Source organism: Spodoptera frugiperda, chromosome 21 (assembly GCF_023101765.2).
Source record: "Spodoptera frugiperda isolate SF20-4 chromosome 21, AGI-APGP_CSIRO_Sfru_2.0, whole genome shotgun sequence".
NCBI classification, from domain to species: domain Eukaryota; kingdom Metazoa; phylum Arthropoda; class Insecta; order Lepidoptera; family Noctuidae; genus Spodoptera; species Spodoptera frugiperda.
In genome coordinates this window covers 650,317-677,638 of record NC_064232.1, presented here as the reverse complement: position 1 = coordinate 677,638, position 27,322 = coordinate 650,317, and the positions used below count along the sequence as shown (strand labels likewise).

The 27,322-nt window shown below is 39.2% G+C and overlaps 1 protein-coding gene across 1 annotated transcript in view; it reads right to left on the bottom strand.

The window, feature by feature from the left end:
* Positions 1–222: 222 nt before the first annotated feature.
* Positions 223–27,322, bottom strand: part of LOC118280365 (uncharacterized) — a 32,953-nt gene continuing 5,853 nt past the window's right edge. Inside the window, exons 5-20 of the mRNA XM_050702225.1 lie at positions 27,011–27,167; positions 26,192–26,289; positions 24,581–24,696; positions 23,702–23,913; positions 22,467–22,979; positions 21,543–21,725; positions 12,170–12,386; positions 11,152–11,321; positions 10,615–10,771; positions 9,363–9,895; positions 8,812–8,959; positions 3,130–3,405; positions 2,124–2,293; positions 1,845–2,001; positions 889–1,421; positions 223–467 (exon numbers count right to left, since the gene is read on the bottom strand). Coding sequence (XP_050558182.1) covers positions 318–467; positions 889–1,421; positions 1,845–2,001; positions 2,124–2,293; positions 3,130–3,405; positions 8,812–8,959; positions 9,363–9,895; positions 10,615–10,771; positions 11,152–11,321; positions 12,170–12,386; positions 21,543–21,725; positions 22,467–22,979; positions 23,702–23,913; positions 24,581–24,696; positions 26,192–26,289; positions 27,011–27,167 — 3,790 coding nt within the window. The 3' untranslated portion in view covers positions 223–317. The remainder of the gene's footprint in view (positions 468–888; positions 1,422–1,844; positions 2,002–2,123; positions 2,294–3,129; positions 3,406–8,811; positions 8,960–9,362; positions 9,896–10,614; positions 10,772–11,151; positions 11,322–12,169; positions 12,387–21,542; positions 21,726–22,466; positions 22,980–23,701; positions 23,914–24,580; positions 24,697–26,191; positions 26,290–27,010; positions 27,168–27,322) is intronic.

Genomic DNA, 27,322 nt, shown 5'->3' with positions numbered 1-27,322 from the left:
TTAGGTATTGGTTGGTTGTCGATTTGCCAATTAATATTATCCTAAATATAACTTGATGAAATTTGTTTTTGCATTTTGTAGAATGTGTCAAAATAAGTCAAACAAATAGATAAAACCGTATTGAATGATTTTTTGCAGTTAATGATTTCTTGCAATAAGCCGACGAAATATTGAGATTTTATTAGATTGAAATTGCATTGACATTGAGATTGGTTTCAAGAATAAACGCCTTGATACACTTGGTGATTAATTCCACACAAAAAACACAAAGTGGTGATTAAAAATAAATAAATTTTACAACAATGGTGATTAATGATTTATCCCTCTATCGGATCGGACGGATCATAGTCCATGTCTCCGCAGTATTCGGCTAGGAAGTCTAGGAATAGAGTGAACTTGCCTGTGGAGGATCGAGACCACCGCGCTGATACTGACTTCATACATGTTGATAGACTCTCTAGGACGCTCTGTGGGAGAAAGAAAATATATTTATATGCATAATCATCATCATCATTTGCATGGATGAAATAATTAAAGATTAAAAAAGCAACGTCACGCCTTTTATCCCCGAAGGGGTAGGCAGAGGTGCACATTACGGCACGTAATGCCGCTATACAATGTACGCCCACTTTTCACCATTTGTGTTATAAGTCCCATGTAATAGGGGGTGCCATATACTGGACACAATTCCAGACTCCGTGCTACCACTGAGAAATTTTGCCCAGTAATACTTTGCCCGACCCGGGAATCGAACCCGAGACACCTTGTCCGGCAGTCGCATTTGCGACCACTCGACTAACGAGGCAGTCCACTAATAATTTCTACATAAACAAACAAAACCTCCCATGAATCGAACCCTTTACATAAAAAATACAAAAAAATACGTACCTGAGACCAATCCTGTCTATAAACAGCCAAGCACTGCTCAGTAAGCGAGTCTTCGCTCAAATAATCATGTTTCAACAGAAAAACTAAAACAGTAGCCATCGCCTCCCAAACATCGACACTCTTCCCATCACTGAGCAACATTATATTCCTCGGACACAAGATTCTATCGAAAAACTCTAAATTCACATCACTATCGTCACCCTCTTGGCCTTGACTACCCGACTTTTGGGGCAAACTCTCCGAGTTTTGCTGCAATTTCTCCGAGTCTTGTAACAAATTCTCCGAGTTCGGTTGCACATTCTCCGAGTTTGGGTTTAGTATGACGATTTTAGTGGGGACTTCCTCGTCGCTTATAGGCGTTGGGGCGCGTTCTTCGTCTTCGAAGTTTCGGAATTGTGGTGATAGTTCCTCTCGCCTCTCCGGGAGGGTTATTTCTTGAGGAGGAGACCTCTTTCTGTCCGGACAACACACGTTCCATATTGCGTGGAGTTTCAATAGAAATGACTCGTTCACTTCCTTCGGTTTTCTGCTTACTGTGGAAAAGAAGATATGGTTTATTTTAATATAATAGTAAGTAAATAATAATTACGCTACTGGTCGACTCCTATTTTTATATTTTTAAATGTTATTCGTATTTCATATGTAATATTTAAAAACATAATTTTAGATAATAATAAATAAATCACACACACAACGTCACGCCTTTTATCCCCGAAAGGGTAGGCAGAAGTGCACATTACGGCACGTATTGCCGCTATACAATGTACACCCACTTTTCACCATTTGTGTTATAAGTCCCATGTAATAGGGGGTGAACCTATTGCCATATACTGGACACAATTCCAGACTCCGTGCTACTACTGAGAAATTTTTCGAAAAACCAAAAAATGCCCAGTAATACTTAAACATGGTAAGTTTTAAGTACTTACTAATGATAAAACATTATTTAGACTCACCGTAGACGACACAGAGGTCGACACTGAGCTGCAGTATGGCGCGCTGCGTGGGGGGGCGGACGAACATGTTCCCCCCCCCGCACGCCGCCGCGCAGCTCGACAACACGAGGGGGAGGCAGGGGGACTCCGCCCCTTCTAGCAGGAGGCATACTTGCTCCTGGGGGGTGCATTATTAGAATTATATGACAGGTTTGTTATAATCTTGACGAGTGACAATCATGGGGATTAATTCTGTGTCTTAAGGCAAGGTATGGGGATTATCATGTTAAGAACACATACCTTCAAATTAATGACACAGGCGGCCGCGCTAACATGCTGAGCCGAGAACTGAGCCCCCGGCGTGGTCATAGCGCTGACATCCACTGAGTTCTTGTGACACGTGGTGATTCCTAAATCACCGAGAGCGACCAGCGTCTTTACTTCAGATTCTATATCTTTGCAGAGGACCGCTGTGGAAGAAAATATTTAATTAACATTTTTAGAACAGAAAAATATAAAATTAACATTAACATAATTTTATCACCGAAAACTGCCTCGTTGGTCGAGTGGTTGTAAGTGCGATTGCCGGACAAGGGGTCTCGGGTTCGATTCCCGATTCGGGCAAAGTATTACTGGTTTTTTTAAAAAAATCTCAGTAGTAGCACGGAGTCTGGAATTGTGCCCAGTATTTGGCAATAGGCTCACCCCCTATTACATGGGACTTATAACACAAATGGTGAAAAGTGAGTGTACATTGTATAGCAGCATTGTGTCGTAATGTGCACCTCTGCCTACCCCTTCGAGATTAAAAAGCGTGACGTTACTTTTTTTACAGCCAAAACTTTGTAATACATAAATTCCCAATCGTTAAAAGGGTCGGCAATGTACTTGTAACGCCTCTAGTGTTGCGGGTGTACATGGGCGTCGTTTGCTTACCATCAGGTGGTCCGTCTGCCCTTACTAAATATTAATTATCTCAGTTAGTGAGTGAGTTTGCAAATGTTACGCAATCACATTAAAACTACACTAACAATGTATTAGATTTTTAGTTTTAATTCCGCTTATACATATATTTTTCCTCCACGGAGCATTCTCTCTCCTTTCTTCTTTATCTATAAGCGGAATTAAAACTAAACATCTAATGTATTGTTAGAGTTATAAGTTTTTAAACTGACATGGTCACTAACACTTATTACGGGATATTTACCATGTTTATTATTTTTGATGAGTTGAGATCACGGATTAACTGGTAAATATCCCGTAATAAGTTGTAATAATAGTATCGTTAGAGTATCCCCGGTCTCACCGTGCGTGGTCCAGTTGTCGTGCAGCCACTTGGCGAGTTTGGTGGTGGCGGCGCGCACCACCAGCGCCACCAGCGGGGGGGGCGCCGCCGCCAGCAGCGCCGCCACGGCCGCCTCGCCGCGCCGCCGGGCGGAGCCGCGCCCCGCCTCCAGGGCCGCGCTCCGCAGGAGTTGGAGGTGCGCGGCGTATATCTGCTGCGCCGCCGGTACGAGACAAGCCACACACACAACATATATATGTACTGACTGCCTCGTTGGTCGACTGGTCGCTAGTACAACTGCAAGGCAAGGAGACTCGAGTGCGATTCCCGTGATGTGAGAGAGCGGTTACAGGTAACCTAGCATCAGACAGCGAAAATGACAAGATTTGAAATTAATATTTTATATAAGTTGTACCTTATTTTAGAACCGACGAACTAATATTTTTGCACCTCTCCCTATACTCTCAGAAAATGTAATGACATTTATAAGAAACATGACATTGATATATTTGCAAGTAAAATACATGTATTTAAAAGAGCCATTTATAGTTTACCCAATCTTTAGTTTTTATAATGTTTGTACTTAATTTCTAATTTCATTGCCATTGCCTTTAATTTCTTAATTTTTTAAATTGTTTTTTTTTATACTTATTGCTTGAACGGTCTAAAAATAATGTTGAGCCTACCTTTAATTTAAGAGCATACACTTTTCCCATATTTTTAAGATTATCTGTATGTATCTTAGTTGGTAAGCCTTAATAAATAAATAAATAAATATAGAGGAGAAGAGTATGGAGTATAAGTGTGGGAGAGCCATGCTTCGGCACTGCTGGGCCGGCTCGACCGGAGTGATACCACGGCCGAGCAGAAAACCGACGTGTAACAACGCTCGCGTTGAGTGAGCGAAGTTACCGGAGGCTCTCACCACATTACAGGTTACCACTTCCCCTATCTTCCCAATCCCTGAATCCCCAACAATCCTTAAATTCCTTACCCTCATAGGTCCGGCGACGAACTTGTAACTCTTCTGGTGTCCACTGACGGTGGCGATTGCTTACCATCAGATGATACATCTGCTCGTTTACCGGCTTATACCATACAAAAAATAACAGAAACTTACTAAGGTTTTTGAAATATTCTTCTCATATAAGCCATTGTATTTTTGTTTTCTTTAATGTACTTTATTTTGATTAAACAGAATAGAGGAGGTTTCTAGAGCCACTTGAAACCACTTTTTAGTGATAATTTTATGTGTGATCTTTAGGGTGAAAATAAAACCATGATTCATTTTAAAATTTGTTTTATTATAACTACACGCAAAAGCGATGTACATTTATTCTGCTTCGGACTTCGTTTTACAACGTTTAATTAACAGTACAACTGATTACAACGTAATAATATTTACAAATAACATCACACAACGAAATCTAAAATCGACTATTAAACTTAGTCGATTTAACAAACAGATCCATGAGAAAAACATACATAATATAATAAAAATTCGTATTTATTCGAGAAATGTAATAAATATACTTAAAATTTAATTTAATTACACATTTTAAATGAGAAACAATTTTATTATAAGTAACACTAAACACAACATATTTAAAATCTTCGTAAATTTATGTTTTTGTAAATGCAACGTAACAATTCAATACATATTTTAGCTGCATTCTTATTTCTATACAATAATTGCGTTTTTCATATAATCACATTAACTATTAAACCATAAAAGGCATGTTAGAGTGTGGTAAACTGTGATGTTTGATCATTCAACCTCGCTACATCCTTGTTGACTGGACATCTACACTACATGAGCTGTTTATTTGCACACTCGATAGCATACTGGATAATTTATTTATTTAATATTATTGTACTTAGTTTTTAAATTATATACAGTCTATATATTTACATAAATTTGGCAGTAATTTACAATAAATTCTAGGATTGTGATTTGGGGCATTGGATGATACAAGGGGGCCATCCATTAATTACGTCACACGTTAAGGGGGGAGGGGGTCGACGAAGTGTGACTTTATGTGACAAGGGGGCGGGAGGGGTCTTAGATTTCGTGACGTCACATTTCAATTATTATAATTTAACTGTTAAAACACGAACTTGGAATTTATTATTATCGAAAAACTCAAAAAATCCTAGATGTAAAATTATAACACGTGACATCACACTAGGGAGGGGGAGGTCTCACAAATGTGACCAATTGTGACAAGGACGGGGGAGGGGTCAAAAATCATGAAATTTGTGTGACGTAATTTATAGATGGCCCCCGAAAGCTACAATCACTCAAGTCTTAATTTTTTTCGTAATTTAGCATTTGTATTAAATTCCTTTAAGTAGTATCAATTCCTGGAATCATATTCATGAGAAGGAATACTAGGGATGTTTTCATAGTCTCACAAAAAAAGGTGAGCTTGGAACAAAAAATAATAATAGGGTAGATGACTAATTTTTATTTTAATGTCCGTCTTGTAGATTATTTTAAAACATTAGACACGTATTTTTTATTTTCTTACGGAAACAAATACTTTCGACGATATATCGATTTAAAATTTGCGTGAAATCACTTCTAGGTACATTTTATACGTAGAAATGACGTAGTGCTCCCACTCCTAAACTTTAACATTTTATCTAAGTATTGTTATCTTATATGACAAAATAAAAAAATACGTGTCTAATATTGTTTCATTACCTAACTGACGGACTAAATAGATTTTTAATTTTCATACCCCGTCATCATCCCTATTATCTATCCAACAATATGTAGTTTGAAATATAAAATGTACTATTTGTATATTCCTACACAATTTTTCAAGATGCTATTCAAAAGAATTGAGCATTAACCAATTGACAATTCATTGTGCCTAAACATCTTAGTCGATTATCATTAATATTGGAAACGATTTAGTCGATTTTCAACTCGATGTAGCATTCGATTATTTTGGACAAACATTTTTATAATCTGAACCGAATATGCATTACTTTTTTTACATTTGATGGGTCGACGTTTGGCCGCTATCTCGCCTGATGGTAAGTGATGATGCGGCCTACGGTGGAGCACGTCTGCCCATAAGCAACCTATTCACTCGGGCTTTGAAGACATCCAGGTTATACCCATCAGGAAACACAGACTCCGGAATATTTATTTATTTTCGAGTCCTATGTAAAAGAGGATACCTAAAGTCGTTACCTAAATATACCTAACGAATTTCTAAGTCCAGCACTGGGCGTGGGATTACAAACTACACATATAAGGCAACTACATATCTTACATAATCGACTACATTAAAAAACTGGTGTTCTTTTCAAATTGTATAGAAGAATTGGAAATATTGTAAAAAATTTATTACATACTAATACCATGTCTGAAGAGACAGTGCACTGCTGGACTATTAGCCTTCTATACATAAGAGGGGATTTGCTATAATCCCCACACTTGTCAGACTGGTTGGGGATCGCTGTTTAAAAGGTTTATGTTTATCCAACCACCCCTAAATCATTTCTCAACTAAGAATTACTTAGCGTGAGGGAGCACCTAAATTAACCGCTTACTTATACTGTTAGGTGTCACTTATAGATTGGTGAAACCCAAAACGTCGTAAGTGTCTCCTATCTTAACTTAGGGGTTGCTTAAAACTTAGGAGAGTTTGTTGAAAGCGGGCATTAATGTCTTTAATTATGTATGCATGTTGTGTAATGTATTTTGACTTTGACTTATGTTAAAAGTACCCGTAATTTATGATTGTAAGCTCCAGAACAGGTTGAAACTAGACGAGAATGTATAGTTTTTGACACCATTGGTGATTAGTAGTAATACAATTTTCCAGATTGAATACAAATACACATTACTTAGTGGTTTTTGGCTAAAAATATATGCATCTCTTTCTAACGGTGGTAACGTGTCCTACGTACTACGCCCGGCACTTGTCTAGTATTTCTTAGGGATAATACGACTCTGTCTCTTTCTTACTTTTACAAAATAATAATCAGAGGAAAAGAGATAGATATATTGTTTAGCCAAATCACAAATTTCAGGGATGATGATTTTTATATCTGGTAATTTCTCTGACAAAATCGGTGATTATTCATGCCAAATCACCATCCCCATTTTCCAAAAAAGTGTCTACATACATACATACATACAACTACAAAATACAATAGCATTAAAATTATTTGTCATGGATTCTAAATCACGACTATCACCACATTTGGTTGGTAATCACCACTCTGCCAGTTGCGGTGATTAACGCGAAAACAACAACAATACGTTGTTATAAGCTAGGAAGACTATAATCAGTGCTTTGGACTGGCAAAGTGGTTAAATAACCAAGTATAAGGTGTTCTAAAAGTATCTGCCACGGCTTTAATGGGAGGTAGTGTTGTGTTTGAACATTACAATAGTGAAGAAATTTCGTACCCCGGACCAGTTAATTCAATTTGAGAACATAAAGAAGTTAAATAAACATTGACTCTACTCTGCATAAAGTGGTTCACAAATACGCACGATGCGACAGAGACAGTGAAAGAGATAGCTCTTTCATAACAAACTCATACGTAGATTTTTTGTATGAAAAAAATACTCATAATCAATAATTTATATTCACTATTGTAATCTTCAAACACAACACTACCTCCCATTAAAGCCGTGGCAGATACTTTTAGAACACCATATTTAGACAATTTGAGTTATTGGTGTTTTAACCAAGGCTGGCGATTACAAATTCCACCTAGACTAGCTAGATAATATGTACTAAATACATATAAATGTACTCTTTCATCGTTTTTAAACATTTCAGCCATTTTCGGTTATTATTTTATTAATCCCCATTTTGAAAACAGCACACACTTTGGAAGTCGACTTCAGGACATGCTGTATAATTTCACGACTTTTTTATTCCTTCAAGGAGTAATCTAAAGTTATTTCCATTCACAAGCCCTATGATAACGATCACAGCCTTCATTCAATTTCATCATCATTAATCACCATGTATGGTTAAACCATTTTATTAGAATCACCACATATTTATTTTATTTTGATAAAGTAAAAATATGGCGAATATGAATCACCTACGGTAATAAAAGTCACGCAACACAACAGATTTTTTATAATAACTATCGTGAGACATACTAAATTAACTAAAAATCACAGTTTACTCGCGTACATTAATGGAGAAAAGCTCTACTAGTTTCGAGTACCAGTAGGCTGCGCGACGTCGTCGCGTCTGCGCACGCTGCTCATAATGAAGAGTCCCTCTGTGACTCGAAACTAGTAGAGCTTTTCTCCATTAATTTACGTGACTAAACCGTGATTTTTAGTTAACAATAGATTTTAATCAAATGGTGATTAAAACATTCAGAATGATGATTAACATAAACATGTTACATATTAATCGAATGACCCATCTTGAGTTGCAACACTAGCGCCCATTGCATCGTATTGCGTGGATATTGAATGAACTAAATGGTATTGAGTTTGGCTTTATATTCCGTACTCTGAATGCTATTGTAACAGCTACGATTGGGGTTGTATAGTTTTGACATTGAATCATTATTGAGATATTATTGCATTGACATTGATATTAGTTTCAAGACTAAACGCCTTGATACACTCGGTGATTAATTCCACACAAAAAAACAAAGTGGTGATTAAAAATAAATAAATTTTACAACAATGGTGATTAATGATTTATCCCTCTATCGGATCGGACGGATCATAGTCCATGTCTCCGCAGTATTCGGCTAGGAAGTCTAGGAATAGAGTGAACTTGCCTGTGGAGGATCGAGACCACCGCGCTGATACTGACTTCATACATGTTGATAGGCTCTCTAGGACGCTCTGTGGGAGAAAGAAAATATTTTATGTATACTCATTTCAACATCATTTGCATGATGCCAATAAAAAAGTTGAAAAAGCAAATCCTCCGCTAACGTCGGTCACCGGTGACCACCACGGCGTTCCTAACCCCTAAAGACCGGCAACGCACTTGTAACGCCTCTAGTGTTTCAAGTATCTATATGCGGTGGCAATTGCTTACTATCAGATGATCCTTCTACTTATTTACCAGCTTATACCATACAAAAGTACCTTTGTACTGTAATTACTTATAGGGAACTATCCTATTACTAAAAACCAGCCCCCATATACTTTAATTTTCTATTAATAATAATTTCTACATGAACAAACTAAATCTCCCATGAATCGAACGCTTCACATAAAAACATCAAAAAAAAATACGTACCTGAGACCAATCCTGTCTATAAACAGCCAAGCACTGCTCAGTAAGCGAGTCTTCGCTCAAATAATCATGTTTCAACAAAAACACTAAAACAGTAGCCATCGCCTCCCAAACATCGACACTCTTCCCATCACTGAGCAACATTATATTCCTCGGACACAAGATTCTATCGAAAAACTCCAAATTCACATCACTATCGTCACCCTCTTGGCCTTGACTACCCGACTTTTGCGGCAAACTCTCCGAGTTTTGCTGCAATTTCTCCGAGTCTTGTAACAAATTCTCCGAGTTCGGTTGCAAATTCTCCGAGTTTGGGTTTAGTATGACGATTTTAGTGGGGACTTCCTCGTCACTTATGGGCGTTGGGGCGCGTTCTTCGTCTTCGAAGTTTCGGAATTGTGGTGATAGTTCCTCTCGCCTCTCCGGGAGGGTTATTTCTTGAGGAGGAGACCTCTTTCTGTCCGGACAACACACGTTCCATATTGCGTGGAGTTTCAATAAAAATGACTCGTTGACTTCCTTCGGTTTTCTGCTTACTGTGGAAACAAATATATAATTAAATGTTAATATAATAGTAAGTAAATAATAATTACGCTACTGGTCGGTTCCTATTTTTATATTTTCAAATATTTCTTTTTTTTTGGATTTTATAAGTGATAATTGAAAATATAATTTTAAATAAATATATGATTATAATAATGAATGTTCAACAAGTTTTAAAACTTACGAGTAGACATAGTTATATAACAAACTAGGTAAACGCGCTAGTCTCCGAAACTATCGAGGAAGTTGAAGACTATAAAATATCACGCTACGATCAATGGGAGCCGAGCAGCGAGCAAGTATTAGATAATTTTATAAATGCGAAAGATTGTGACGTATTGGTATGTATGTTTGTTACTCAATAACATCAAAACGGTTGAAGAGATCGGGATGAAATTCGAAACAGGGGTAGATTATGGTCTGGCGATACCTATGGCAGAAGCTAGTTTAGATTATAAATAACTAGCTACTTTCGTGCGGTTACACCCGCTCTGCTTGGCTCCTATTGGTCATAGCGTGATGTTTTATAGCCTATAGCCTTCCTCGATAAATGCACTATTCAATACAAAAAGAATTATTCAAATCGGACCAGCAGTTCTGGAGATTAGCGCATTCAAACAAATAATCAAACAAACTCTTCAGCTTTATAATATTATAGATTTAGAAAGTATAGATTTACAGAAATAAATATCATTTATCATTTATAACTCACCGAAGACGACACAGAGGTCGACACTGAGCTGCAGTATGGCGCGCTGCGTGGGGGGGCGGACGAACATGTTCCCCCCCCCGCACGCCGCCGCGCAGCTCGACAACACGAGGGGGAGGCAGGGGGACTCCGCCCCTTCTAGCAGGAGGCATACTTGCTCCTGGGGGGATACATTATCAGAATTACATGTCATAATCTTGGCAAGTGACAAGCATGGGGATTATTGGTATTAATACACCCGCAGGAAGAATGGGGATAAAGACCAGGCATCAACACGTGCTCATTTGTCTTCGTACGAAGATCTTGGTCACTCTTCCCGCAGATGTCGCAAGAAAATACTTAGTATAAGTTCACACTTGATAGAGACCGGGCAGCAGATACTCTGAGATCTCCAACCCGTCTGCCAAGTGTGGGGATTATGATAAATTTCGTATAGATGAGCCTCATAGTCCATTAATGAACTGCCACGATATTTCCAACACGCCTGCCAAAAGTGGGGATTAAGACAAGTATGGGGATTATCATGTTAATGACACATACCTTCAAATTAATGACACAGGCGGCCGCGCTAACATGCTGAGCCGAGAACTGAGCCCCCGGCGTGGTCATAGCGCTGACATCCACTGAGTTCTTGTGACACGTGGTGATTCCTAAATCACCGAGAGCGACCAGCGTCTTTACTTCAGATTCTATATCTTTGCAGAGGACCGCTGTGGAAGAAAATATTAAATTAACATTTTTAGAACAGAAAAATATAAAATTAACATTAACATAATTTTATCACCGAAAACTGCCTCGTTGGTCGAGTGGTTGTAAGTGCGATCGCCGGACAAGGGGTCTCGGGTTCGATTCCCGGGTCAGAAAAAGTAAAGCTGGGCATTATTCGGATTTTCGAAAAATTTCTTTCGAGTCTGGAATTGTGTCCAGTATATGGCAATAGGCTCACCCCCTATTACATGGGACTTATAACACACATGGTGAAAAGTGTGTGTACATTGTATAGCGGCATTACATGCCGTAATGTGCACCTCTGCCTACCCCTTCGGGATTAAAAGGCGTGACGATACTTTTTTACAGCCAAAACTTTCTAATACATAAATTTCCAATCGTTAAAAGGGTCGGCAATGCACTTGTAACGCCTCTAGTGTTGCGGGTGTCCATGGGCGTCGTTTGCTTACCATCAGGTAATCCGTCTGCCCTTCCTAAATATTAATTATCTCAGTTAGTGTGAGTTTGCAAATGTTACGCAATCACATCAAAACTACACTAACAATACATTCGATTTTTAGTTTTAATTCCGCTTATACATATATTTTTCCTCCACGGAGCATTCTCTCTCCTTTCTTCTTTATCTATAAGCGGAATTAAAACTAAACATCTAATGTATTGTTAGAGTTATAAGTTTTTAAACTGACATGGTCACTAACACTATTATTAGAACTTATTACGGGATATTTACCATGTTTATTATTTTTGATGAGTTGAGATCACGGATTAACTGGTAAATATCCCGTAATAAGTTGTAATAATAGTATCGTTAGAGTATCCCCGGTCTCACCGTGCGTGGTCCAGTTGTCGTGCAGCCACTTGGCGAGTTTGGTGGTGGCGGCGCGCACCACCAGCGCCACCAGCGGGGGGGGCGCCGCCGCCAGCAGCGCCGCCACGGCCGCCTCGCCGCGCCGCCGGACGGAGCCGCGCCCCGCCTCCAGGGCCGCGCTGCGCAGGAGTTGGAGGTGCGCGGCGTATATCTGCTGCGCCGCCGGTACGAGACCAGCCTGGAACGAGGATAAAAATGCGTGGCAACATGTTGGTCCGGCTCCACTGGACACTCGCTCACACTAGACAATGCTCTAATACAATCACTAGTTACACGTAAACTTAAGGAAGCGTTCTCATAATTGATAGGTATCGAATCGCATCACTACATTGACACGACTCTCGACAATACACACATACGCACGAATAGCTGCGGAAATTATGACAAAATGAACTTGATACTTTGAAAGTTTGAATATTTTCTTACTTTCTTTCTTAATATTTTTTATTTTGTTTAGTGCGTGCGTAGACTCAAATGTTTTGTGTTATCTGATGTTCAATTCAATTCTACTGGATGTAACTTACGGACGACAAGAGCCAAGTGTGCCGAATTTGGGCTCGGATTATTCGATTGGTGTCATTTTCATAGTTTTCGGAAAGTAAGCGTTCGAAATCAAAAATCAAATGGTGCCAACGCAAAACTAACTTTTTACATGCTTTTATTTAGTTTCATATGTAAAGAATGTATGTATGTGTGTTTGTTTGTTTGTATGTTTCTATGTTACCAACCTCTTCCAACTCGATTTTTACCCATTTTAAACGGACCGATTTCGTTCAAACTTTGTAGACTTATCAAGGACCGGTGGCAAATTAATACCTCGTAGAAATTAATCGAGGATCTAGAATCCCTGACATGGACTCCTAACAACCCAGCTGAACCTGAAGAGATTTGAATATACTTTCTTAAGAAAAGATATTCAGCGTGATGATCATAACAATACTAAATTTTCCGCCGACTGTTAGTATTAATATTAAAATTATTGTTAGTATTAATATTACGGACCCAAAAACCATAAAAAAACTGTCAAAAAACCTTTTTTGGCGCTATCTAGGAATTTAATTTTCACTCCGTATTCGATATTAGCGACCTCAAAAATCACAACAATGACACTCATGTCGAAAAATTAATATATTTATGTCGGCGCCATCTTGAACTTGATTTTCACTTTATATTCGCTATAAGCGACCCCAATAACCATGAAAATGACACCCATGATGGAAAGTTGGCAAATCTTGTCGGCGCCATCTTAGATTTTAATTTTGACTCCATATTCGATACAAGCGACCCCAAAAACCATGAAAATGACACCCATGATGGAAAGTTGGCAAATCTTGTCGGCGCCATCTTGGATTTTAATTTTGACTCCATATTCGATACAAGCGACCCCAAAAACCATGAGAATGACACCCATAATGGAAAGTTAGCAAATCTTGTCGACGCCATCTTGGATTTTGATTTTGACTCCATATTCGCTATAAACAACCCCAAAAACCATGAAAATGACACCTATGATGGAAAGTTGGCAAATCTTGTCGGCGCCACCTTGGATTTTGATTTTGACTCCATATTCGCTATATACAACCCCAATAACCATGAAAATGACACTCATGATGGTTGGCAAATCTTGTCGGCGCCATCTTGGATTTTGATTTTGACTCCATATTCGCTATAAACAACCCCAATAACCATGAAAATGACACCCATGATGGAAAGTTGGCAAATCTTGTCGGCGCCATCTTGGATTTTGATTTTGACTCCATATTCGCTATAAACAACCCCAAAAACCATGAAAATGACACCCATGATGGAAAGTTGGCAAATCTTGTCGGCGCCATCTTGGATTTTGATTTAACCTCATGTTCAAAATAATATAACGAAACATTCTATATTCAGTAAAATAAAAAATATCTTACCTTGTAACTTGACAAGGTAAGACAGCTCGTACAGAATGTTTTATAATATCAAGATTGGTTTGTGAAGTATAATATCAAATATTTTGTACTCGTACAGCGATCTTTTTCAAGGCCATTTTTTGTAACAGGCGACAGCGTCCACTCACGACAGCGCTCGAGCGCAGACTGAAATTTCATTTGACATTTTCTATCCAATAAATCTAAATAGTAAACAAATAAAATAACCCTTATTGCTACGCTTTAAAGTTGATGTCTGACAGCAAAATAGGAGAAAAAATTAAACGGGAACTTTTATTTATTTCCGAGACAATTTGTAATATTTTCGTATTTTTTTCCAATAGTATAATTTTTGATTATGTCTGCTTCCCCGGGATATTTTTTGAGATTCAGAATTATGCGTGTAGTAGCAGTAAAATGTTCCTAAACTCAACCCTTTTTTGTCAATTTTGTGTGAAGAGTAAAGAAAAATCGTGTTTGCAATAATAAAATATAACTTTTTTCACATTACAAATCAATATTTTTGGAGATAAAGAAGTGATCTATCTATTGTAAATGTTAATTATGTTCAGTTAAGTTTCTTTTGGTCGTAATATGTACCGAAAAATAGCTTATTTATGTCAGATTTGAGAACGCGTCCTTAAAGTATAAATTTATTCCAATGTAGTCTAGGGATCCTGTGGCAACAAGCAGTTATTTTTTTTTATTTGAAAAATTTAATTAAAGATTATTTTTTATTTGTATAGAAGCATTACTTCAAAATTATAAGTGTACATATGTGGGCACTATGTTTGAAACGGTGCTTTTTTATTTTATATTCTTTACAAATTGGTTTTATAGTCCCATTAGTTTTGACGCTGTATTGTCGTTATATTGTTCTCACATATATAATTATACAATAGGTAAATGATCAAATAATGTATAAGAGAAATTGTATAAAAACTTTTTTTCTTAAAGAGTAACAATGGAGTTTCTTGCTCGTTCTTCTCCATTCGAAGCTACACTTTGGAACGAGCGCCTAGCTTCACTGACAGACTGACTGACGGACAATTCAATTTGACGTTTTAAAAGTGCCTTATTTAGGATTAATTGAAATAAATGCTTTGACTTTGACTTTGACGAAGTGTTATGGTGATTTAGGGAACAGAGAGTAAAGTTCCCTAAGTAAAGCAGTATCCTCCGACCAGGCGGTGATCGTGTCTGGCAGCTTTCTGCCCAACTGTAGTTCGTTGGGATTGTCTATCCATGTTTATTCGCATGTACTCTTGTAACGCTTAGCGTTTTGTAGGTAGATAAAATAAACTTAATCGCCACTGTAACGTTAGTGGTTACAGTGGGTAGATAGAAATTAAATGAAAAATAATTTTAGTTAGAATTTTTATATTAGGGTAGGTAGGTAGGTAGTTGTCGGTTGAGCCGGGAGTGAGTCCGAATATCGAGCGTAACGAATTCTAGTTCGCCGTTAGAACACCACTATCCTGGTCAGTAGCCGGTAGTGAGGGTAGGTCGCTCGCAGCTCTGCAGTAGTCTAGCCGTCGGTGATGCAGGGTAGGCCCGCTGACTTCGGCGTGAAGGTCACGGAGGTCACGAGGTCCAGCAGACTCGGATAGTAGCGAAGTAGAAGTGGAAGATGGAGGGTAGTCGGTTGGATGGTAGATGTAGGTAGATGATGAAAGCGGAGATTGTAGGTAGGTGCTTGAACCGTAGATTGTAGGTAGGTGCTGAAAGTAGCTGCTGGAAGGTAGCTGATGGAAGGTAGCTGATGGAATCCGGTAGGTAGATACTGGAAGGTAGCTGCTGGAAGGTAGCTGATGGAAGGTAGCTGATGGAAGGTAGCTGATGGAAGGTAGCTGATGGAACCCTGGAATTCGGTAATTGTCCGTCTTAGAAGGTGTCCGAATCCTTGCCTTGACTGCAACATCCCGATCCCACTAACACGGTCTACCAAAAGGGAAGCAGTGCTCTAGCATTAAGCAGCTATCGAGATGAGGCAGTCCAGGCAGCGTGGTACAATAGCAAAAGAAGTTACTTTAATGATTTGCAGAATTAATTAAATTGAAGTTAACAAAAATTAAAAGTATTAAAAATAATTAAAACATGTAGGTAGATTACACATTACTACGGTAGAATTAAAAATATTAGAACAAAGAGAATGTATGACCTAAGTCAACCGTCAATTTAGATTAACGGGGTATTTAGATATTTAGATGACAATATAGCAATTAGGTACTATATTAGCCCTTTAAACACATAACAACACAAAACATTACTAAATTACTTTTAAACATAAACTACTGGTATAAACATTATTAGACACATCTATGAACAAAGAACAATGGAAAATAGCAAATCATGCAGCGATTAGGTAGCTAATAAGCAGTAAGGATTTGTTTTGCAACACTCACCCGATCTGGGGTTACACTGAATTTAATAGTAATAAGCACTTGGTAGAAATTGAGGTACGGATAATTGTTTGATTTTATAAATTAAAATAATTGTAATTCGCGACACTGTTACGGTAGGTGACTTTCTTCTGTCGCGGTTGCGTGGTAGTTCGGGATGATTCTAGTCGGTTGCCTAATATAGCTTCTCGCCGGCGCCAGGGAATACTAAGTACTAGCGCGGCGAGTCGCAGTCTAGGTGGAGGGGATCGTGCCGAACCGGCTACCGTGGCGCGGTAGGTAGCTATCGCAGCGCGCGGCGCGCGGGTATTTAGGTATTTTTTTTGTAATGATTATTTTTTTCTGTTTAGACAGGGTAGGTGTGAAATTTATTATTTCTTTGTTAGAAAATAACGTGCAACGTTACAGTACCCCCCTTTTTAGCGTAGGATTTTCCCTAGAGAAAATCCGCTGCCTTCGCTCTTGCTAACAACTGACCTGAGTTACTCTTTCATTCATCTTCATTCATAATCCAATCATCCCTCACTTTTCATTATTCCTAACATTAACTAGCCGACATCACATTTGACATCTGTGCGTCAGCGTCCTTTCGACCTGAGTATTCTGTTTGTAGTGCACAGAACACTCACTCAGTTCAGTTATGGCTGATAGAAGATTAAGCTGTAATAGAGCGATTACTAACTACACATGACTACTAATTGATAGATTGAAGATTAGGAAAGATAAATAAATAAGTTATGTTTGTGATTAAGGCTTATTTATAGAGTAATCAACCGCTCTTGCAAAGGCTTATTTAAGGAGTTGCACCGCTCCGTAGAATACCAAAGGTGTAGGGCCTTTAGCATACATAACCGTAGGGATCTATGGGGTAGAACCATGATCAAGTTTTATTTATGACCATCGGTGTAGGGCCGATAGTCATAGTATATTTAATATGATAGTAATACAATGAATGGGGTAGGCCATCATCATATAAACTATTGGGGTAGACCAATAGATGTAGAATAGAAAAGGAATAGCCATGTGTAGTAGTAGTGAGTGGGTATAGAATTTAGTGTATATGTAGGTAGTTTTAGTTAAATTTAAAATTTTATTTAAAAATGTGTATATTTAGCTATAATATAATCCACGTAGTTTTAGTTATAAACATTTTAGTATTTAGTAGCTATTTTTAATAGTTTAAAAAGATTTCAATAGTTTAAAAGTATTATCCACGTAGTTTTAGTTATAAAAATTTTAGTATTTAGTTGCTATTTTTGATAGTTTAAAAAGATTTCGATAGTTTAAAAGTATTTAGTTGATAGTTTAAAATATTTAGTTTACTTTAGTCAATAGTTTAAAATATTTAGTCTGTTTGTTATTTACATAGCTGTTGTTACTCCTAATAAAAAAATTAATTTAGTTATAAGAAGGTAAAGTAGAAGATAGTCTGTTTCCGAAGTTCGACAACCGAACCACCAGCACCGCCACGAACAGTAACTTCATAGTCGTGTTCAGCTTTTTGTAGCGATATAAATTCAGTAGGGTAAGTCATGATAAAATTTTTGTTAAAAAACCGCAGCGAAATGTGTGTTGCAAAACGAAAAAGAAAATCTAAAAAGGCACAATATAAATAGGTAACACAATTTAAAACACAAATTATGCAAAATCAACAGAAAATCAGTCTACCAATGTGTGAAATAAAAAATTATTACAATAAAAAAATTTGAAGGTAGGTGTAGAAAATTCACAATTGGTATCCTGTGATTGAGAAATAATCTTAACACTACTGTTAGAAAGCCAACACCACAAAAACCACAAAATGAATAGCTTACCAAAACTCTATACGGCTCGATATTCTACCTAATTGGGCGCCATTGTAACGAAAAACACTAAACCACTAAGGTTTAGTAGGTAGTAGAAAATTAAACTTAAACGCCACTGTAACGTTAGTGGTTACAGTGGGTAGATAGAAATATAAAATGAAAAAATATTTTAGTTAGAATTTTTATATTCGGGTAGGTAGGTAGGTAGTTGTCGGTTGAGCCGGGAGTGAGTCCGAATATCGAGCGTAACGAATTCTAGTTCGCCGTTAGAACACCACTATCCTGGTCAGTAGCCGGTAGAGAGGGTAGGTCGCTCGCAGCTCCGCAGTAGTCCAGCCGTCGGTGATGCAGGGTAGGCCCGCTGTCTTCGACGTGAAGGTCGCGAAGGTCACGAGGTCCAGCAGACTCGGATAGTAGTGAAGAGATAGTGGAAGATGGAAGGTAGTCGGTTGAATGGTAGATGTAGGTAGATGATGAAAGCGGAGATTGTAGGTAGGTGCTTGAACCGTAGATTGTAGGTAGGTGCTGAGAGTAGCTGCTGGAAGGTAGCTGATGGAAGGTAGCTGATGGAATCCGGTAGGTAGATACTGGAAGGTAGCTGCTGGAAGGTAGCTGATGGAAGGTAGCTGATGGAAGGTAGCTGATGGAAGGTAGCTGATGGAACCCTGGAATTCGGTAATTGTCCGTCTTAGAAGGTGTCCGAATCCTTGCCTTGACTGCAACATCCCGATCCCACTAACACGGTCTACCAAAAGGGAAGCAGTGCTCTAGCATTAAGCAGCTATCGAGATGAGGCAGTCCAGGCAGCGTGGTACAATAGCAAAGGAAGTTACTTTAATGATTTGCAGAATTAATTAAATTGAAGTTAACAAAAATTAAAATAATTAAAACATGTAGGTAGATTACACATTACTACGGTAGAATTAAAATATTAGAACAAAGAGAATGTATGACCTAAGTCAACCGTCAATTTAGATTAACGGGTATTTAGATATTTAGATGACAATATAGCAATTAGGTACTATATTAGCCCTTTAAACACATAACAACACAAAACATTACTAAATTACTTTTAAACATAAACTACTGGTATAAACATTATTAGACACATCTATGAACAAAGAACAATGGAAAATAGCAAATCATGCAGCGATTAGGTAGCTAATAAGCAGTAAGGATTTGTTTTGCAACACTCACCCGATCTGGGGTTACACTGAATTTAATAGTAATAAGCACTTGGTAGAAATTGAGGTACGGATAATTGTTTGATTTTATAAATTAAAATAATTGTAATTCGCGACACTGTTACGGTAGGTGACTTTCTTCTGTCGCGGTTGCGTGGTAGTTCGGGATGATTCTAGTCGGTTGCCTAATATAGCTTCTCGCCGGCGCCAGGGAATACTAAGTACTAGCGCGGCGAGTCGCAGTCTAGGTGGAGGGGATCGTGCCAAACCGGCTACCGTGGCGCGGTAGGTAGCTATCGCAGCGCGCGGCGCGCGGGTATTTAGGTATTTTTTGTAATGATTAGTTGTTTTTCTGTTTAGACAGGGTAGGTGTGAAATTTATTATTTCTTTGTTAGAAAATAACGTGCAACGTTACACTCTTCACATGTGCGATGTATGGTTTATGACGTCATCCGTTGATTTGTTCGTCGATAGTCTATGTGCGACTTCTGTCATCTGTCACTTGTCAGAGTGTCGCCACAGTGATACATATATGTATTACTTATTTATTTTATTTTACACTATATGTACATTGGTTATACAAAGGTGGACTTAATGCCAATTTGGCATTTTCTACCAGTCAACCTTGGGGAGATGTAGAGAGACAACACTAGGTATAACTACAAGTTATATAACATACAGTAGGTAGTACTAGTAAATAGTAGTAACATACAGTAGGTGTAGTACTGATTGCCTCGTTAGCCGAGTGGTTACAAGTGGACTAGAGTTCGATTCCCGCGTCGAACAATATACTGCTAGGTTTACATTTTTCGAAAATTTCTCAGTTAGCACGACGGAGTCTCTTTTTTTAGGAAGGAAACCATCCGACTACTTCTCCCACCTTGGACGAGGCGAAAAGGAGTGTCAGACTCTTACTGACTAAAAACCACCCCGTTCCTACTCCTGCTTTTCGAGCCGGAGCCCTGGTAAACCCGCTAGATAGTCCGCAGCTCCGGATCAGGTATCAGCCCTACTGGGCCCCATCTGTGGTGGTCTGATGGCTCTTTGAGCACGCACGGGTCTGGTTCTGGTCGGGCGGCAGATCCACACTTACGATGACTAAAGCTCGTCCCACCACACACTAATCTGACACAGCAGCGAAGATGAAAAGACCACCTTACCCCCATAACACCGGAGCTGCGGACTACCTAGCGGGTTTACCGGGGCTCCGGCTCGACAAGCAGGAGTAGGAACGGAGTGGTTTTTAGTCAGTAAGAGTCTGACACTCCCTCTCGCCTCGCCCGGGCGTGAGAAGTCATTGGATGAATCCTCAAAAAAAAAAGGTAACATAGGCCATTCTCTTCAATTCAAAAAGAGGATGCAAAACCTGGTCCCACCTTCCAATAGCTATGTGTGTTACATCATTGGATAGCTAATTTTGAGCTGAATAAAATTTACTATGGCGCCAAGTTCCAAATCTTACTGCCACACTCAGAGTGGCTCATTAAATTAGTCCTAATAAATCGCTATCTCACCTGATGGTAAGTGATGATGCGGCCTACGGTGGAGCACGTCTGTCCATAAGCAACCTATTCACTCGGGCTTTGAAGACACCCAGGTTATACCCATCAGGAAACACAGACTCCGGCAAGGAGTTCCACTCCCTAGCAGTTCGCACAAGGAAGCTTGAAGCGAAGCGCTTCGTGCGAGTGGGTGGGATATCTACTATGAAGCGGTGACGCCTCGCCGATTGTCTTGTGGTTCGATGATGGAAAGACTAGGGGGAATCAAGTTGTACAATTCCCCCGCACACTCTCCGAAATGTATCCGGTAAAAAACGGAAAGGCTTGCGACCTTGCGCCTGTGTTCAAGGCTTTGAAGCCGGGCCTCCACAAGCGCATCATCGTTGATGAGCTTCTTGGCACGCCTTTCAATGTGTTCGAGCGCATCTAGCTGGTATTTAGCCGAGCCGTCCCAAAGGTGAGAACAGTACTCCATACATGACCGAACCTGCGCTTAAAAAACCCCAAATAAACACAAAGTTTGAACTAACCTGATCCCCCTGATAATTAGCGACCATCTTAGCCACAGCCCTGCTGGCCCTCTCGCGCACCTCCGTGAGAGTGTGGGCGGATAGTTCCCTCACACACGCCGAGGTAACGCGTTCGATTACCAGCTCGAGCACACGGCGAGTGGACGACGGTTGGCTCTTTAGTAACTCTTCTTCTAGGCGTGCCTGTAATTTAAACATTAATAATTTAATAACAATAATAAGAGAATTAAATTAATAATTCGACTGCACGGTTATTGCGGTGGCTGGGCAACTGGCTGCCGCGCTACGGGTAGCGGGTTCGATTCCCGCACGGAGCAACTCTTTGTGTGATCCACAAATTGTTGTGTCGGGTCTGGGTGTCGTGTGTATGTGAACTTGTATGTTTGTAAACGCACCCACGGCACAGGAGAAACTCTAAATGTGGGGCAACGTTTTAAAAACAAATGTTTGATCGAGACCTCGGTAATTAAACTTAGAACCTAGACTGTGTTTTTTATGGTATAAGCCGGTAAACGAGCAAACGGATCACCTGATGGTAAGCAATCGCCGCCGCCCATGAACACTTGAAACACCAGAGGCGTTACAAGTGCGTTGCCGGCCTTTTGGGTTTAGGAATTTAAGGATTGTTGGGGGATCGGGGATTGGGAAGATTGGGAAGGGGGGAATTGGGCCTCAGGCTGGGCTTATTACACGTAGCAAATCAAGATTAAAAAAAAAACATTGCCCCACCATTTTCTCCTGTATCGTGGGTGCGTTTACAAACATACAAGTTCACATACACATGACACCCAGACCCGAAACAACAATTTGTGTAACACACAAAGAGTTGCTTCATACGGGAATCGAACCCGCGACGTTGCACACCGTACCAAACGTAGCATACATTGATATTTACTCCCAAAAAACTATTAAAAAAGAACTAACCTGCAATTCCTTTTCCTTATTCTTGATCCGATCCTCAGGATTTAAAGTTAAGCTGACCGGAGTGATATGTCGATAACTGGCCATATCCTTTTGATCCTGAGACACTCTACATGTCGATAACAACACGTTCAAATCCCTCAAATGCGGGCACAACTCTATTATAACCGATTCATCGACTAACTCACAAGTATCGATAAGCAAATCGCTCCCACCACTAACGTTTAGTCGATTCTCATAGAACAAATCCTGAGGAAAATGCGGTAAATCGAATAACCAACCGAGAATCGATTTTAAATATATTATAGTGTTCTTTTTTAACGTAGTGTTGTTTATTTTTAGTCGATTCGTGTGTATTTCGAATAGGATTTTTAGTAAGTTTTGGTAGTATGTTATTCGTAGTGATGTGTAGTCTAGCATCGATAGATAGTGGACTATCCACGGTAAAGATATCGATAGTCGACCGTTTTCTAACGCGTTCTTTAGTATACCTAGCAGGTCTATGGCTGGTTGGCTCTGTAAAAAAGAAAATATATTATTTAGCTATGGGTGTTATACTTTAGAAGGGGTAAGCAGAGGTGGGGTTGTTGTAGTAGTTTCATTTTTGTTTGTCAATTGATAAATGATTGTAGTTGAATATTTTAATAATATAATTTATTTTGTCGTATTTGGGGATCGAACCCAAGACTCTGTGTTGAGTTTATACATAAAATTACATTTATGTAGTTGGTACATTTTCAATTCTTTTTTTTATTAAAATTTTAGGTCATGGACACATTTAATATGTATAAACCTTCGCCCAATTTTGGACTATGTCTAATCGGGAATCGAACCCAGAAGTCTATCCTACTAACATTCGGAGCTGCGGATACCTAGCGGGTTATTGGGGCTCCGACTCATTGAGTAGGAGATCAAAAAAATATATTACAACAAACTTTGTATTACTCGGGAATCGAACCCAAAAACCTTTCCTTCGAAATCGAACTTAAAAGCCTATCCTGCAAACATTACAACCACCTTTAGACAGAGGCAATAATTACAAAATAAAAACACAATATTGCCAACACAAAAAAATCAAAACCTACCATACCAAACCAAAAAAAAACTATTTTTTTTATAATGTCCCGCCATTAATCCCCTAAGGGATAGGCAGAGGTGCACATTACGGCACGTAATGCCAATGCACACCCACATTTCACAATTTATGTTGTAAGTCCCATGTAATAGATTATACTCACATAATTCCTCAAAGCTAAATCGTTAGCCAAAACCTTTTCTTTGGGCGTCGCATAGTTCACTTCTCTGCTGATCACCTTTGTCACTGCATTCTTATTCGTAGCGTCTATCGTGAACTGGGTGTACGGTAGAGACGCTAGAAAACCTAGGAATTTCGCTAGAAGACCTAGTTTCTTTGATAGAGCTAGGTATTCTTTTGTGATTTCGATGTTTGCTGTAAAAAAATAAATAGTTTTTTATTAATAAAACTATAAGTGCTTCTCCACAAGAGATATGCTATGCAGCTATGCTACGAAGATGTATTAGATAAGCTGTGAAACTATGTGACTTTTCCATTTATACCCGCCTATGTAGCTGTGCGACGAAGATGCGCAGCTCGAGTATGTCAATGTATCTGAGAGTAGGGAAGCCATGGCATAGCACATCCATAGGACGCAGATTTCTATATAATAAAACATAGCTTAGCATTGTCTGTCTCTACCAGGGCTAAGCTATGTGTGCTAATGAATATGAGGGCGTGTAAGTCAAGGCAGCTACTCGACAACAAGCAACCTGATTCGATAGCACATCTCTGGTAAAAAATGTTCCGTAATGGTTTGGTTAAACTTGGACCCGGTCTATACCAAATACTTTTTTTATTGAATTTTTTACTTTTTTTTATAAAGGATTCAGGACTCCAGACTCTACAACTACTGGTTCGATTTAAATAATACTTTTTTGTGCTAGATAGTCCATTTATCGAGGAAGGCTATTTCTATAAAACATCACGCTACGATCACTAGGAATCGAGTAGCGAGTTATTCTTATTAAATATTCCTGAATTCAGCGCGTTCAAACAAACAAACTCTTCAGCTTTATAATATTAGTATAGATGTACTTACAATTCCCTCTATCATCCGATGTGATATGCGTGCCGTCTAGAACACATATTTCCGAAGCTATGGCGTCTCTCAGATGTACGCGAAACGATTCATTCTCAGCGTTTATTATGAAATCTCTGGAACAAAACAAAATTATCATTAATATACGAATAAAAAAATACAGTAGATTACAATATAATAATGTCACCACCCCTACTCTTCCGGTGAGTGTCGTATACCCGAATAAGACATCACATATTTAACAGACTAGATAGCAGTACTGTATGATAAACCTGAGCGCTTACTCTTGAAACCAATTTGAATTCAATAAAATCTCAATAATGATTCAATGCCAAAACTATATACATAACTCCAATCGTAGCAATAGCATTCAGAGTACGGAATATAAAGACAAACTCAATACCATTTAGTTCATTCAATATCTACGCAATACGGATATAATGGGCGCTAGTGTTGCAACTCAAGAGTACGATATACAGTAGAGTCCGTTTATAATGACATCGAAAGGAATTGACAAACACGTCATAATAAGCGGACGTCTTACAAAGCGTTATGTATAAATGAAAATCTTTTTTATGTAAATATGTATGTATTAAGTATTTTAATACAGAAACATAGTATATTTGCATATGTGTAAGACCATATTAAACCAACGCCAAATTCCTTCGCGAGACATGAGTTAGATTCTCCATTTTCTAATCTGCAGATTATTGCACCTTTCTCCTCAATTGTAAATGCTTTGCGACGTTGAGATGACATTTTTTCCACAATAACAAACGAAAAAACAATGCGTAACCTTCAACTGTCAATTACTCACTGAGATTCAAAACAAAAACTAGGCACGTGCCGAACGTCGTCGGGAATTAACGAACATTATTGAAGGTAAAGAATCGTGCCGGTCATTATAACCGGACATAATTTATTAAAAATGGGTCATATAAAGCGGCATGTCACTGTAAGGGAAGTCATTATATCCGACTTTTTTATAAAGAATTTTATATGAAAACCAAACTTCGTCATGCAATTACGTTATAATAACCGGTTGGTCAATATAGGCGGAGTCATAATAAACGGATTCTTCTGTACTTATAAAAATGACTTATACCTAATTTATATAAGAGTAGGAGAGCCACGCTTCGGCACGAACGGGCCGGCTCGACCGAAGTGATACCACGGCCGAGCAGAAAACCGACGTGAAACAACGCTTTTTTTTTGAGGGAGGTAAATCATTCTATGACTTCTCCCGCCTTGGGCGAGGCGAGAGGGAGTGTCAAACTCTTACTGGCTAAAACCACCCCGTTCCTACTCCTGCTTTTCGAGCCGGAGCCCCGGTAACCCGCTAGGTAGTCCGCAGCTCCGGATCAGGTTAAACAACGCTTGCATTGTATTTCGTTGTGTGAGTGAGGTTACCGGAGGCCCAATTACCCTCCTTCCCAATCCCCGATTCTCCAACAACCCTTAAATTCCTAACCCCCAAAAGTCACCGCACTTGTAACGCCTCTAGTGTTTCAAGTGTCCATGGGCGGCGGCGATTGCTTACCATCAGGTGACCCATCTGCTCGTTTACCGGCTTATACCATAAAAATGTTGAATTTAATGTATAATACTTACTTGTAAAACATTTCCTGTTGGCTGAACTGGGGTAGTCGATGTGATTCGGGCGCGGTGGGGCAAGTCAAACGACGCTGTAGCTTGCTTAGCTTCGATTCCTGTGTTAAATGGATAAGGATAGATTTTATTCATGTAGTTTTATGGTAAACCCCGAGACCATTTGTTCGGCAGCCGCACTTGCGACCACTCGACCCAGGAGGCAGTGGATTTCACGATTGCCAGGTTCGGCAAAGTATTACCGGGCTTTATTCGAATTTTCTAAAGATTTCAGTAGTAGTATGGAGTCTGGAATTGTGTCCAGTATATGGCAATAGGCTCACCCTCTATTACATGGGACTTATAACACATATGGTGAAAAGTGGGTGTACATTGTATAGCGATATTACGTGCCGTAATGTGCACCTCTGCCTACCCCTTCGGGGATAAAAGGTGTGACGTTGCATTGTATTTTTATGGTAAACTACCCTTTTTTGAGGGGGGAAGATCATCCAATCCCGCTTTAAGTGAGGCGAGAGGGAGTGTCAGACTCTTACTGACTAAACACCACCCCGTTCCTACTCCTGCATAAAGCCGGAGCCCCGGTAACTCCTGTGTCGTGGGTGCGTTTACAAACATACAAGTTCACATGCACATGACACCCAGACAAGAAACAACAATTTGTATATCAAACAGACTTGCTCCATGCGGGAATCGAACCCGCTACACGTTGCACGGCAGCCATTTGCCAGCTACCTCGCCAACCGTGCAGTCAAACTGAAAAGCTTTACCCCTTTTTTATTTTAAAAGTCGGTTAATAAGAAACAATAACATATCCCCCACCTGTTTGCTAGCAGGCAAGCAGTGTTGGTACATGTGTGAGGTGAACAGATTGGCCAAGTGAGCGAGGTTGCAGGGCCCCGCCCCCGTACACAGGAGGGCCTTCACTCGGCCACGGAGGGACGAACGCGACCCTCCCGACTGGGTGTCTTGGTACCATCTGAAATTATGATTTAAAATTAAAATAGGCATGATTCCTACTAGTCAAATTCAATACTTTTTTAGAAACGTCAAAGACGATATTTCTATTATGACGTCATAAGTTTTAGACGTCAAATCATAGAAATTTAGCTAGAAAAAATCGAAAATTAAGTA